Raw genomic sequence first — 12608 nt, 5'->3', positions numbered from 1 at the left:
ACATATCAACTTTCTGAGTATCTTTAATTTGCAGTTCAGAGGAAAGTCCTCTCTGACAATCCCATTCCAGTAAATCTTCCCACTCTAGTCAAGTTGTTATTTTGAATTGTTTTGAATGCACATCTTGTTTGCGTTATCAATATAAATCGGTCTTCCACAGAAGATAGGGTCATTATATTTAAGCATAAGAGATCTTAGAAAAAGGATTGTTTTCTTCTTCTGTTATTTTTATGATGCTCCTCTTTAGATCTTTCTTGTGTCCCGTAACCCTATCATGTATGTTATTAAATGAAGCATATTTATAGTTTGATATCTGTTATATTGATTTGATAGACAGTAACCACTTTGGAGAGCCAACAGGGGAATCAGAAAACAGAAAACAGGGTGCCGTTTCATGAAAGTTGTCAGCGCTGACAAGTTGTCAGTCTCTGACAATCATCACGGTAAGAGTCATTGACCAGAGCTTTTCAGCCAATCAAAACCAAGGATTTTGCTGAAATTGTCAGAGACTGACAACTCGTCAGTCCTGACTAAATTGATGAAACACCCCCCCAGATGATCCATGATATGTCTCATTCCTCAGAAAAGACTCATCCTTTGGTCGTCCTCCTGGAGCGGGAAATACTGTGATGTTTGCATAATTTTTAGGACAGGGTTTAAATTAAAAAAAAAAAAAAAAAGAATGAAGAAAAAAAAAGTGAACTCCCTGTTTTTGCAGAATGAAATGTACATGAAAGGTAATGGATCAGAATATTTCAGTGGCTTTTGGAGATGAGGGGTGCAGAAAGGTAAAGAAGGATTGAGAGAGAGAGAGAGAGAGAGAGAGATTAAAGGAAAGCAGAAGAAAGAGAGAGAGATAGATTTGAGCTGATAGATGGACAGATAAAGGAAAGAGGGAGTTAGGGAGGCATGTAAAACAGAAATAGAAGAAAGAAAGAAAGATGGAGATAGTTAGAAATATGGAGAGGGAGTTTTACATTGATTTCTGTTTTTGCTTTTGTCCCATTCATTGCACAGTGTGCAGGTTGGTGAGATTAATCTCTTGAATACTGTACGAGCTGAAATTTTCGCGGTGGTTTTATTTTCGTGAATTTCGCGAATCGCCTTTGAACTGCAAAAATAACAACACGCGAAAATAACAACGTGCGAATAGATAAGTACAGTTAGACCTCGCAATCGCGAAATTAACAACACGTGAAAATGTCCTCCTAGTAGCAATTCGCGAAAATATCTGTACGCGAAAATTTCAGCTCGTACAGTACACCTTAAACTTTAAAACCTCTCTTTTCGGTAAACACTTTCCTAGAGTGTGTACTTTCTTTGCATTATTTTAATAGGTGGTTAGGAAAGTCCATTTGTGGTTTTGTCATGCAGGGTCTCATCATTTGGTGTCTGGGCTCAGGGGCAGATCCAGGAATTCCAAAAGATGGGGTGCCTTTACAAAATTAAAAAGGGGCGCACCCACCCCTATTTTTTTCTTTTTATTTCTTTCGTTTTAACAAAAAATAGGGGAGGGGGTGGGCGCGCCCGGTGCGCTTCCCCCCCCCCCCCCCATCCACCACTTGGGTTCCACCAATGATTGATGTGACATGTAGCCTAAACACGCTCCCACCTCACACCCTTCAAAATGCACGTACAGGCAATAAAAAGCTGACATTTCAGGGCACCCTGGTCTCCTCTGGACGGCAACAAGATACAACAGGATCTTCTTCGGTGTCACTCTTTCTTGTAACCAGGTCAAGTGCAGCTGCTTCGACGATTAACTTCACATGAACAATCTGCCTACATGGCAGGGCTATCCTTGGACAGTAACTATCAGGTGTTTTTTTGTTTTGTTTTGTTTTTTGTTTTTGCAGGCTCCCTTTACGTGGATCTTTTTTTTTTTTTTTTTTTTTTTTTGGTAGTGTATGCTTATACCTGCATGTGTCACCATGTGTCATACTATCACTGTCTGCAAAACATGTGCAATTACTTTGTGTGTGTGTGTGTTGTGTGTGTGTTTGTGTGTATGTGTGTGTGTTTGTGTTAGATGATTACTTATAAAGTTTATGAAATAAAAGAAACACATTTCATCTTTGCCAGAATATATTCTAAACGCCAGTTCATAATCATAGGTGTCAGTGATAAACAAATGTATTGAAAATGACAGTTACGGTAGCTTTCAGTGAGGGAAAAAAGAATCACTGAAAGTTTTTAATCAGATATGTATATTAATGAAGCTATGTCTATTTGAATTTCAGTAAATCAATCCACAAGCCATACCGCTGACATTCAAGACATGCTGGAAAAAAAATAGATATTTGTTCTATTTTTTCCCAGACTTCCACCAAGATTTTTTATGTGTTTGTACTCATAGACTTCTGTGGCAATTCTATCCCACAAAGCTGAATTCCTTTTGGAATTACATGGCATTTCATTTTCTGAAAGAGTTTTCTCACTATCCTAGCAAAAATAGAAACCTGATGTTAGGTCCCAACCAAAACTATATGATCCCTTTAAAGTCATGATTCTCAGAATATAACAATTCTATTTTGTTTCTTTCCTTTCAGTGAAAGAAATTGAGTGAACCTCTCGACGGTGTGCAGGTCAATAGGATGAAGACAAGATGATGTCATCACCTCACATATTTTTTGCATGATGACTGTAAACAATATCAATGTTTAACAAATAAATACTGTACTTTAAAATGCCATGATTTATTAATATTCCTGTTTAGTCTGACTTTAATGAAGCCTTTGTAAAACATGATATATTCGCGACATTAAATTTTCGCGAATTGGAGCCGACGGCCTTTATTGCGGCATGAAATTTTCGCGAACTGCAACTAGCATTCAATGCATAGAGTGTAGACAAGAACTTTCGTGTTCATTTTAATTTCCTGAATCTTGGCGCTCGCGAAATTCGCGAAATGAAAATGCATACAAACATTCCTTGTTTTACAGTATTCCATTTACATGATTTTTCTTCTTTTAACCAGAGTAAATTTTAAAATGGAATGGAGAGTTATTTGCAGGAATGAGACTTCTTCTACTCCTCTCTATCCTCTGTCCAGGAAAGCATGGTCGATCTCGCTGGCCCAAGGATAAACCAAACTATTGCCGTTTTGTGCTGTACAAGGAGAACATGGATGTGTACGAGGCGTTGAACATCATTGCCAAATATTTGCAGTAGGTCAAAGGTCGTTCAAGTTATTTCGTAGTTGTTGCATCTTATGGAACACAGAAGTTTTTTAGTGAGTTTATGTTGATACCCCTTGATCTGATGCATTCAGCAGTTGATGATTCGGGACGAATACTGTATGCCATTATCTACTACACTACACTTAATGAAGCTGTGTCTGTGATAATATCAATATTTAGTGAATTGGCAACATCATGTATGACCCCGTTTACAGTGCGAGGCCCGGCCGCGGCCGAGCCGCGGCCGAACCCTCCTTCATTTCAGTGTAAACGCGCAAAAGGCCAAATGCGAGGCCAAAATTGGCCTCGCATTTGGCCAAGCTTTGGAGGTGGTCTCGGCCGCGGCCGAACTGCGGCCGAGCCCGGCCTCTTCTTGGTGTAAACGCAAACTGGGCCAAATGCGCGGCCAATTTTAGTCTGGCTTCCAGACCCTCTGCCCGTACTATTTCGCTATTCACGATATTAACCCCCTCAATGTCGAAAACTAGTATAGTTTAAGGTGGTTTTGTCCTGCAAATGATTTTCCCTTCGGCAAAGGCCTTTGCCCGAACGGCGACTTCATCGCCACGGAATCCAGTTGGCAAAGGGTCTGAAAACCAGGCTATACGAAATTGCGTTTGTTTACAAGCAGAGCGCCACTACAACAAAATATTGAAAGGTTTGAATTAAAAGCGCGGCCGATCCCGGCAGTGTAAACGGACAAAATTGCGGGGCTCAGCCGCGGCTCGGCCCAGCCCCGCACTGTAAACGGGGTCCTGGTTTTCATTTTCCTGATTTATTGTTTCATGTAGTAATAAGTAAATAGTAATAAGTCGTTGCCTAGCCACAGCTTCAATTATGAATGATTAATGGTGACACAAGTTTTTTGTAAGAAGGATAGAACTTTAAAAGAGTTGTAAAAAAGGATGTGAATTTGGAAAGTTCAAAGACCATGAGTAATATACTCTTGTCAAATGTGAATGAAGGGCCATGCTTGAGGAAAGAATAAAGTGACTGCATGTATAGACAGCATGAGAGATATCCCAGCTGACTGTATGCTGTAGGCAAATTGCTGTGTTATTTGATGCTTTTCAAACTGGGCATGGCAATGTATCGGTGTTGGACAGCATTTGTACCATCTGCAGTGATGCTCTGATAGGGTAGGAAAAGAAAACCTGCTCATCAAATAACACTTCCAATAAATTACAATGTGATCCCTCCATAATATACCATGTACATGCAGGATCTAGGCAAATTTTCTTGTTGTTGTGCAGCTGCAGGAGTGATATGATCTTCTCCTTTCATCAGTGATTTTAAGACTTTCTCTATATTTCAAGGAGGAATGTGCAAGGTTCCAAGAATATTTACACTGTGTTGTCATGGTAACAGCCCTCCTCCTCTCATTAGCTGAGAGATGAAAGATGGAAGCTGAAATAAAATAACCAGATAAACAACAATGTGTGATCCTTGTCATCTAAGTGATGACGAGATCTTTTAAGATTTGTTGAATCACTGAAAAAAATGGTGGAGATTCATGTAAACAACTGAAACATTACTCACTGAATTTGTGGTTATATTGTAACATACACAACTAAAATGTGGTCTCTTGATCATATTTGTGTCAAAGACATCAATAGCATTCAATGGACGTGTGGCAAAACTTCAGAAAGGATACTCATTTCCTTATTTTGCCAAAGCACTGAGTATGATGTATTTTCATTTGTAATTTAACACGTGGCTACTACAGTAGTCTACTTCAAATGTCAGTCCATGTTTTAAACTATCAGAGTTGCAGTCCAGAATGTTAAGGAGTGTCACATTTACCATTGTGTGAACAGTGGTCAAAGTTGCGAGTTCCTGTTTACAGGCAGCTAATGTCAATGTCCTAAATGCATGTCTTAAGTTACTTGTTTTTATTTTCATTTTAGATTCACATTAAAGGGAGAATTCATTTTATCGATTACTCTGCAAATGTCCTGATCTGCTTGTTACTGCAGCATTGGGCCTCATCATTTCCAGTACGCTGGGTCAAAGGACAAGCGAGGGGTCACTGTGCAGGAAGTCACCATCCACAGGTAAGACGAGAAGATCAGGTTGCTATAGGTGCCTTTCAAAATGTCAGAGTAGAGCTCTTAAAGATGGATTATGAATCATGATGAAGCTGGTTCAATTGCCACATGCAGCATGTATAACCCATGAAGACCCGATAGTTTAGGGATACCATGAAGTGTATGGAAAGACTGGTCTGATATGGATATATTTGAGAATCCCACTAACAAATTGTACACTGCTTTATCATCACTGATCTCTGTGTGAGTACACACACAGGCGCAGAGCCTGTACTGGAGTCGATCATTACTGATAAACGTATGACTCAATGCACAAACTTTCTGATGGGTGCTATACTGGTTTTCAGGGAAGGGGGGGGGGGGGAAGGGGGTGGAGGGAGTGGCAGAGAGGAGAATGAGGAAGGGAGGGAGGAGGAGGGGACCATTCTTACCACACATCACAGCAAGATTTTGTTACTCAAATTCTTGCATTGAAGGTTGTTTTTTTTTATTACTATTATTATTTTTTTTTATTGAAGTTGATTGACAAATTGCCCTTCATAGATATAAAAAGCCCTGATCATTTAGTATTATTAATAGTAGCCATGAGAAAATATCCTGGGCATACATATTAGAACCAACAGTCTCCTGATTACCAGACAGGCATCATACCCAATAGACTACTGAGCTTCTGCCCGACTGCCATTACTACTTAGTCCAGCATGTGACATGCAGTGTGTACTGCATAAATTCTTATTAATAAGTTCTTGTTTCGAGTTACTTTTAGAAGCTTGGTAGTCCAGTGGATATGACACCTGTCTGGTGATTCGGAGATTGTTAGCCCAAATCCATCCTGAGTATGCATGCTTATGATTTCTTCATCGTGGTTACTACCAAAACTGAATAATAGGTGCTTATTTTAATACTTCAATGAAGGGCAATTTGTCAATCACTTACAAGGTTTTTTTTTCCCTGCTGAAGTAAGATCTGGCATGTTACTTAAAGGTAGGGGATACCTTTTACAGAACTCCCAAAATGCAGCAAAACATTAAATATGAACCTCAGGGGACTTGTTTAGGCCCTTAGAAATTTTGAAGTCAACAGTTATCTACAATTTGAATAATGCACAAAACTCAACTACTCAGTAGTTCTGTGTGTCAGCCACACTTAAGCCTTTTTGTTGCAGTCTTCTGTATTTTTTATCTATAAACACAAATCTAAAAGTATAAGAGCTGATGTAATAACATATAGAGTGTGTGGCAAGAATGTATATAGAAATGTTTGTAAGTTTTGATGAACTTTATTCACAAAATATACATGATGGACACACATGCAGTGCATGGGTCTGCAAAGGTAGCCTAGTAATGTACTGGAATTTATGGTGAGCCCCGAAAAGAATTCAATTCAAAATCTAACAGTCAATAAAAATGTACTAAATGTTACCTTCCACTTTCAATACTTTATGGGAGTTTCTAAAATGATACTCTCTTCAACATACCACTGTGCTTATATAACTCTTCATTTAAGGCATGCAAATGGGATTCCCTACATTTAAAAGAGCAGAATAAGGAAGAGGGAAAGAAGGAAAAAAAAAAAAAAAAATATCTTTTAAAAATAGAAAGAAAGCAGATATTCTGAACAACATGCGGCCACAAATGTTGGTGACTTATCAAGACTTCATATGAGTTTCTCCGCATGAAACTTTTAGTACCACTGAAATGTAATGCATTTGGTTTCTGTACATGTAAACAGGCCCGAGTCATTCTATGTCATGCTTCCTTTCAGCTAATCAGAGCGTCAGAGTTTAATTTCAATGTTTGTTCACCGGTGTGACAGTGTGAAATCTTAGCTTGGCCTGTAGTGTGCTGCATTTCTCCTCCAGATGATTTGTAGACTTTTGTCTCTGAACACCTATAGATGTCCACACAGACGTCACAAGAGGGCAGCATTCTAGATGCTAGTAGCTGCAGATTTTATTCCCAACGTAATTATGTTCCTTGGGAAAGTATCAGCATCTGTAGTAACTCAGAGACTCCAACTCTCCCGTTTTCAACGGGAGATCTCCCGCCGAAAACCCAATTTTGCGAAATCTCCCGTTCTCCCGTTTGAGATTTAATTTCTCCTGCCTTGGCTCAATGTCTCCCGTTGGAAAGGATTTCTTACTTATTGCTATCGTATGTTGCAAAAATAAGCCTTAGATAGCACCAGAGAGCATCTGTAACCCTAGGAACTTCGCGCTTCGCACACATAAACTTGGAGTCTCCCGTTGCTAGGGGTTTCAGGCGGGAGAATCTCCCGATCAGAAGGTGCTTCGGGTTGGAGTCTCTGGTAACTGTGCCTGCATTTTTTATGTATATTGATAGAAGATACTTCTTAATGTAGTATCTCATGGAAAATAAAAGTTGCATTATAGTCAAAATTTTCCAAATGAAGTCAATTTTCAACTTAAGGGCAATAGAAGCAAAGTAGTTAGACAAGAGAAACAGGAAAATTAGGAATTTTCTCCTTTTGTGGATGGGTTGAGATTATTTCACTATTTTGTTTGAGTCTGTCTTAAAATCTTAAATGTTAAGATCAACTTAAAATTATGGTAGGCTGTGTGTGACTTCAATAATATTCAAACTTTCATATAAGCGTGAGAATTTTGGAGACTTTTTCATACAGACATCGATAAACAAAATAAGGTAAGGGTAAAAAAAAAATGTAAATTTTGATAACAATTTGAAGTGGATACTGAAAACATTGGATGAAAGTGAAACGAGAAACCAGCAGTCTATCATAATTTTAAGTCAATCTTAACTTTTAAGTTCGACTTAATTTCTTCGTGAAACACCCCCTGGTCGTTAACCCATTGAGGACGAGTCCCAAGTATACTTGGGCAAGTGTCTATGGGAAATGCGTGTTGTAGAAAAATCAGCCCATCCTCAACGGGTTGACACATTAAATGTAGCCGCATGCTTTGCAAACAGAGGGAGATTATTCAGCAATTTGGGAGCAGCATACATGTACCTGAACACCCTGTTACCAAGGGTTGTTTTTTTATTACCCTGTAAAATATCTCAACAGTGTATGATCTTGAGAGCCTCAGAGATGATAGAAATGTTTGGAAAACGACTCTTAACTCTACAAGTTCATGTACGCATATTGATTCTGTACCATGAATAGCTGTCTATACCATTAACAAAAGTGTTAGATAAAAGTTCAGGGTTTATTGGAGTTCATCAACTCAGTCTCCATTGTGGACACGAAATAAGGGATTTTAGTCTCCATGGCAACTGCTATGAAGGGATTATGAGATAATCCTAAAACTTGGCATACCCTTTTAAGCTCAATCTGCTGATGATCATTCCACTGTTTCAATACTATTGCTGGCCGCTTTTAAAGTTTGTGTCAGATTTTTCTTGCATACATCTATTTGCCTTTCTGAGTGGACCATGGAGAATAAACACGTAAGACAGAAGAAATATAGGTCTACAAATTACTCTAAAAGGTATAACTAATTTCACTCACTTTATCACCCCAAACTCCAGATTTAGATAATAGAAGGAATTATCCTTTTAAAAATACAAACAAACAGACAAACAACAAAACAAAAAGGAAAAAAGGCTGCTTGAAAATTGTCCTCCATGGGTTTGAAATGCAAGGACACAGATTTCTATGCATTATGCCTTGTTACTGTTGGATAAGAGGTTTTTAGCTACTTTCTTTTTTATTTTCTTAAAACTTGTAATGATTTGTGTCTTCATGCATGTAGTGCACAAAGACTCTGTATGTCCGTACATGTATGCATTGTAGTTTTCATAACGCCAGCATTACATCATAATCAATAATGAAAAGGCCTGCTCACTTTCAAAATGGTAGGAAGTACTCGCGTGAAATATCTTTTTATTCATTTCTTTTTAATCAGATTAAGGTCACTGTAAGAATTATACCATTGCTGCATTGTAATTGGATATCAGGAGCACAATAGAGTTGATAACAGCCCTCTATTCCATCTCAGAGATTGTATTCAAGGCTTGCATGTGGCTGTTCAACTTGTGCTCTGTGTGACTCAGAAAGTTAACAGATGTGCCATCTTGAATGCATAGTTGAATACTCACTGTTCATCTTTAATAGACATACAGCCTTTGACTCAGAATCAGAAGCATGCTGTAGAGGTATACATACATCATATATGTGTTTTAGAAACAGTGAAGTTCATTGCCTGGGATTGTAAATATGGAACTGTTAATCTTCAAGCTGCTCTGCAACAGAATATCTAAAGAGGCCACATTTTCTGGAAAATTGTGAAAAGATGGATTTCAAGATTGTTTTTGTTTTTTCAGGAACAAGAGTGTTCAAGCAAGAATGTTGCTCTGAAAAACAAACTGACATTTTGTTTTTCACCATGGTATTGTTATGTTAGCATATTATTGATACTTGGAATTAGGCATTTCTGTCAAATAGGATGATAAACCAGGTAATTTGTTTTTGGATGTTTCAGCTATTCCAAACCCAATTTTTATCAAATAAACTTTGAATTCCTCTTAAAATGGTATGCTCTGTACTATTTCATAGGTGTTTTCTTGGTATCTCGCAAAAAAAATTAAAGCCCAATTTTCATCTCCACCAATACTGTACCATCCCTTTAATACTGTGTGTGAAGGGCATCAAAGTGGAGAATCACAGCTTGAAGCAACTCTGCTTGGAAGGGGGGGGGGGTAGGGGGTGGGGGTTGGTGGAGGTTGTAACGTAGGGGCGTCAGCATCTTGTGTTAGTACTGGTAACCCCTTGATGATTAGCTCTTAGGAGGTGTTTCAATACACAATCTCTGCCCTATTTACCAACTGGATGTTTTCTCAGCCGAATGTATGGAATTACAGGCCCAGCGAGGAAGCCGCCGGGTTTTATTTTTAGCACCCACAGCTTCCAGAACCAGGATGTTGTCTGCTTATTCACATTATGGGTTTTTTCGGCGAATGTAATGAGGTGGATGTACCGATCCTAAGCAGTTTGCGGTTGTTCTTGATTTCTTGCTGAAGAAGGTATGAATGTTGGTGAGGAAGGTAGTCAAGGAAGTCCATTTCAGTGTCATTATGTTGCGCTTTCTCTTTATCCCCCCTGTTTAATCCATCCACCCTCTCTCACGAACGCAGCAGGAACATTGTTGCGGTAACAAACATGCCTCACGGTTTATCAGCTACGCCTCATAGAAACTTAATACAGAGAGCTTTGCACCTTCTGAACTCATGTGATGGAGTCTATAAAGCAAATTCTTCAAGAAAGTCTGTGCCCCAGTATGCATAATGATGATTTGATAGTTGGCCTGTTTGAACTTCAGACACACACACACAAAAATATATCTACCGATGTTAAGCAAAAAGAATGAGCATATGATGTTGAAGATATCGGTCATGGTTTGTGACTTATATTTTCATTTTACTGTGCTCAAATGTGTCTTTCAATTGCTAGGATATTTCCCCAACAATTGCTAGGATATTCCCCTAACCTTTGTAAGATAGATACTTATTGCCAGCATCTGTGTGTTCATGGATTACCCCATGGTTTAATGGGGTCTGATTCATAAAAACAAAGCAAAACCAAAAAACAACAACAAAACCTAACAAACAAACCACATCAAATCAACTCCCCCACCCCGCAAAAGGGAGAAAAAAAAAACCCAGAGAAGATGCATGGAACCATGGAACATTGGTCTGTCTCCACTCCTTTGGCTAGAAGTGGAAGCATCCAATTACCTTTGATCTAGAGTATGATTTTTGATGGATCTATTTATAATCACAGAACAACGCCTCTGCTGTGTTCTACCAGGTATACCACGAAACTTATTGTATGTTTAGCTTTGCTGTCTCCCTAGAAAATCACAAATGGTTGTGAATCTGTCAAGTGTGGTTTGTGAAACTGATGACATTTTTGATAGATTAAAAGAAAGGTTCAACATTGGGAATTAATGATCTCTGATAGAATTACATTCTTCATGTCTGTAATGTCAAGTGCATAATGTTTAGAAGTGATATGTTTCAGTGGGAAGGATGGCAGTGAATAGAGATTATGATTCCCGTGCAAAGAAATCTGTGTAAGATATGAGAGATGGCTGAACTGTTGTTGCGATATATGCCCCTAGTAATCTTCTAGAGTTTCCCCCCCCCCCCCAAAAAAAAAAAAAGCTTTGAGAAAATTTCTGCTTTATTATCAAAACAAGTTGATGTTTCAGCCTTTTTTTCTTTTCTTTTTTTGCCATTAGAGTTGATTTCACAGGAAGGCTAGTGAAACTATACTGTGTAGTAAGATATTTTCATGTTACTTCTGCAGCAGTAACCAAACAGCTTTTGAATAGGTGTAATTGAATTGGTCTCTTATTTGCAGCTGTTGTGTGGTAATTGCCACTTGTTTTAATACCATGTAAATATATTCCTATATGAAACTGAAGGACTTTTCCTTCTAGCCTACCATTCAAAAGGTTAACATGAATATGGAGATGGTCAAGTTTTAATAGACTGGGCTTATGTAACCACTGGTCACAAATCTGAGTCATTTGAGTTTGCCCCAATTGTAGGTGCCTCACTATTTTTATGCTGGAGCGGTGTAAGCTACCCAAATCATATTTATATTGCAAGCCTGTTTCGATGTGTGTGTGTGTGTGTGTGTGTGTGTGTGTGTGTATGCGCCTACGTGTATGTGACTGGAAGTGTGCATTGTTATCTGCTATGAAGGTCAAGAACTGTTTCATTCCATTTCTGTGTGTGTGTGTGTGCAGGCTGAGCTTGATTTTTGCAAGGGAAATCCTGGCAAATATCGCACTGAATGAAGAGTTATGCTATGGTCTTGTTTTTTACAAATTGTAGCTGCCAGGTGAATCGAAACATGCAGAGCTGATCAACGGGTTGTCGGGATGGACCTTCCTGTGTCACATAGCATCGTCTGAAGCTCATTGATTAAAGAGTGTGAAGTAGACAAGGAGTGAATTTCTGGTGTTAGGTTTCAACCACAATAAACACAGTGATTTGCAATTTGTTCTATCAAATTTTCACAAACCTAACACCAAAGCAGTAAGAAAGCAAACTGTCAGACCAAACCAGTTTTGAGAAAACTATGTTTTGAAGTTTTATCACAGTGGAATGTACAGGAAAACATCTCAGTAGAATACTTCATAAAATTGTTTCTTTATATACATTTTTGTAGACTTTAAAATTCAGATAGAAGGGAGTTAAGATATCAAACTTTTGTAGTAAAGTAATTGAAATAAGTGATTTCTTAAATTGTGTTGTATTTCTCAGCCAGATGCCTTGAATTTACACCTGAATTTATTGCAGTTCCCTCAGCTCTCATGTCTGGGATTTATTTCAAGATGACAGGATATGTCACATATTTCTAGATGTATAGGTGTATGCTTTAGCCTACAATT

The 12608-nt window shown here is 38.4% G+C and overlaps 1 protein-coding gene across 1 annotated transcript in view; it reads left to right on the top strand.

Moving 5' to 3' along the window:
* Positions 1-12608, top strand: part of LOC140246287 (pseudouridylate synthase 7 homolog) — a 138146-nt gene that overhangs the window by 16607 nt on the left and 108931 nt on the right. Inside the window, exons 5-6 of the mRNA XM_072325754.1 lie at positions 3053-3167; positions 5156-5233. Of these exons, the coding sequence (XP_072181855.1) occupies positions 3053-3167; positions 5156-5233 (193 nt within the window). The remainder of the gene's footprint in view (positions 1-3052; positions 3168-5155; positions 5234-12608) is intronic.

This window comes from Diadema setosum, chromosome 2, assembly GCF_964275005.1.
Source record: "Diadema setosum chromosome 2, eeDiaSeto1, whole genome shotgun sequence".
NCBI classification, from domain to species: Eukaryota; Metazoa; Echinodermata; class Echinoidea; order Diadematoida; family Diadematidae; genus Diadema; species Diadema setosum.
This window is presented reverse-complemented; position numbering and strand designations above follow the sequence as displayed.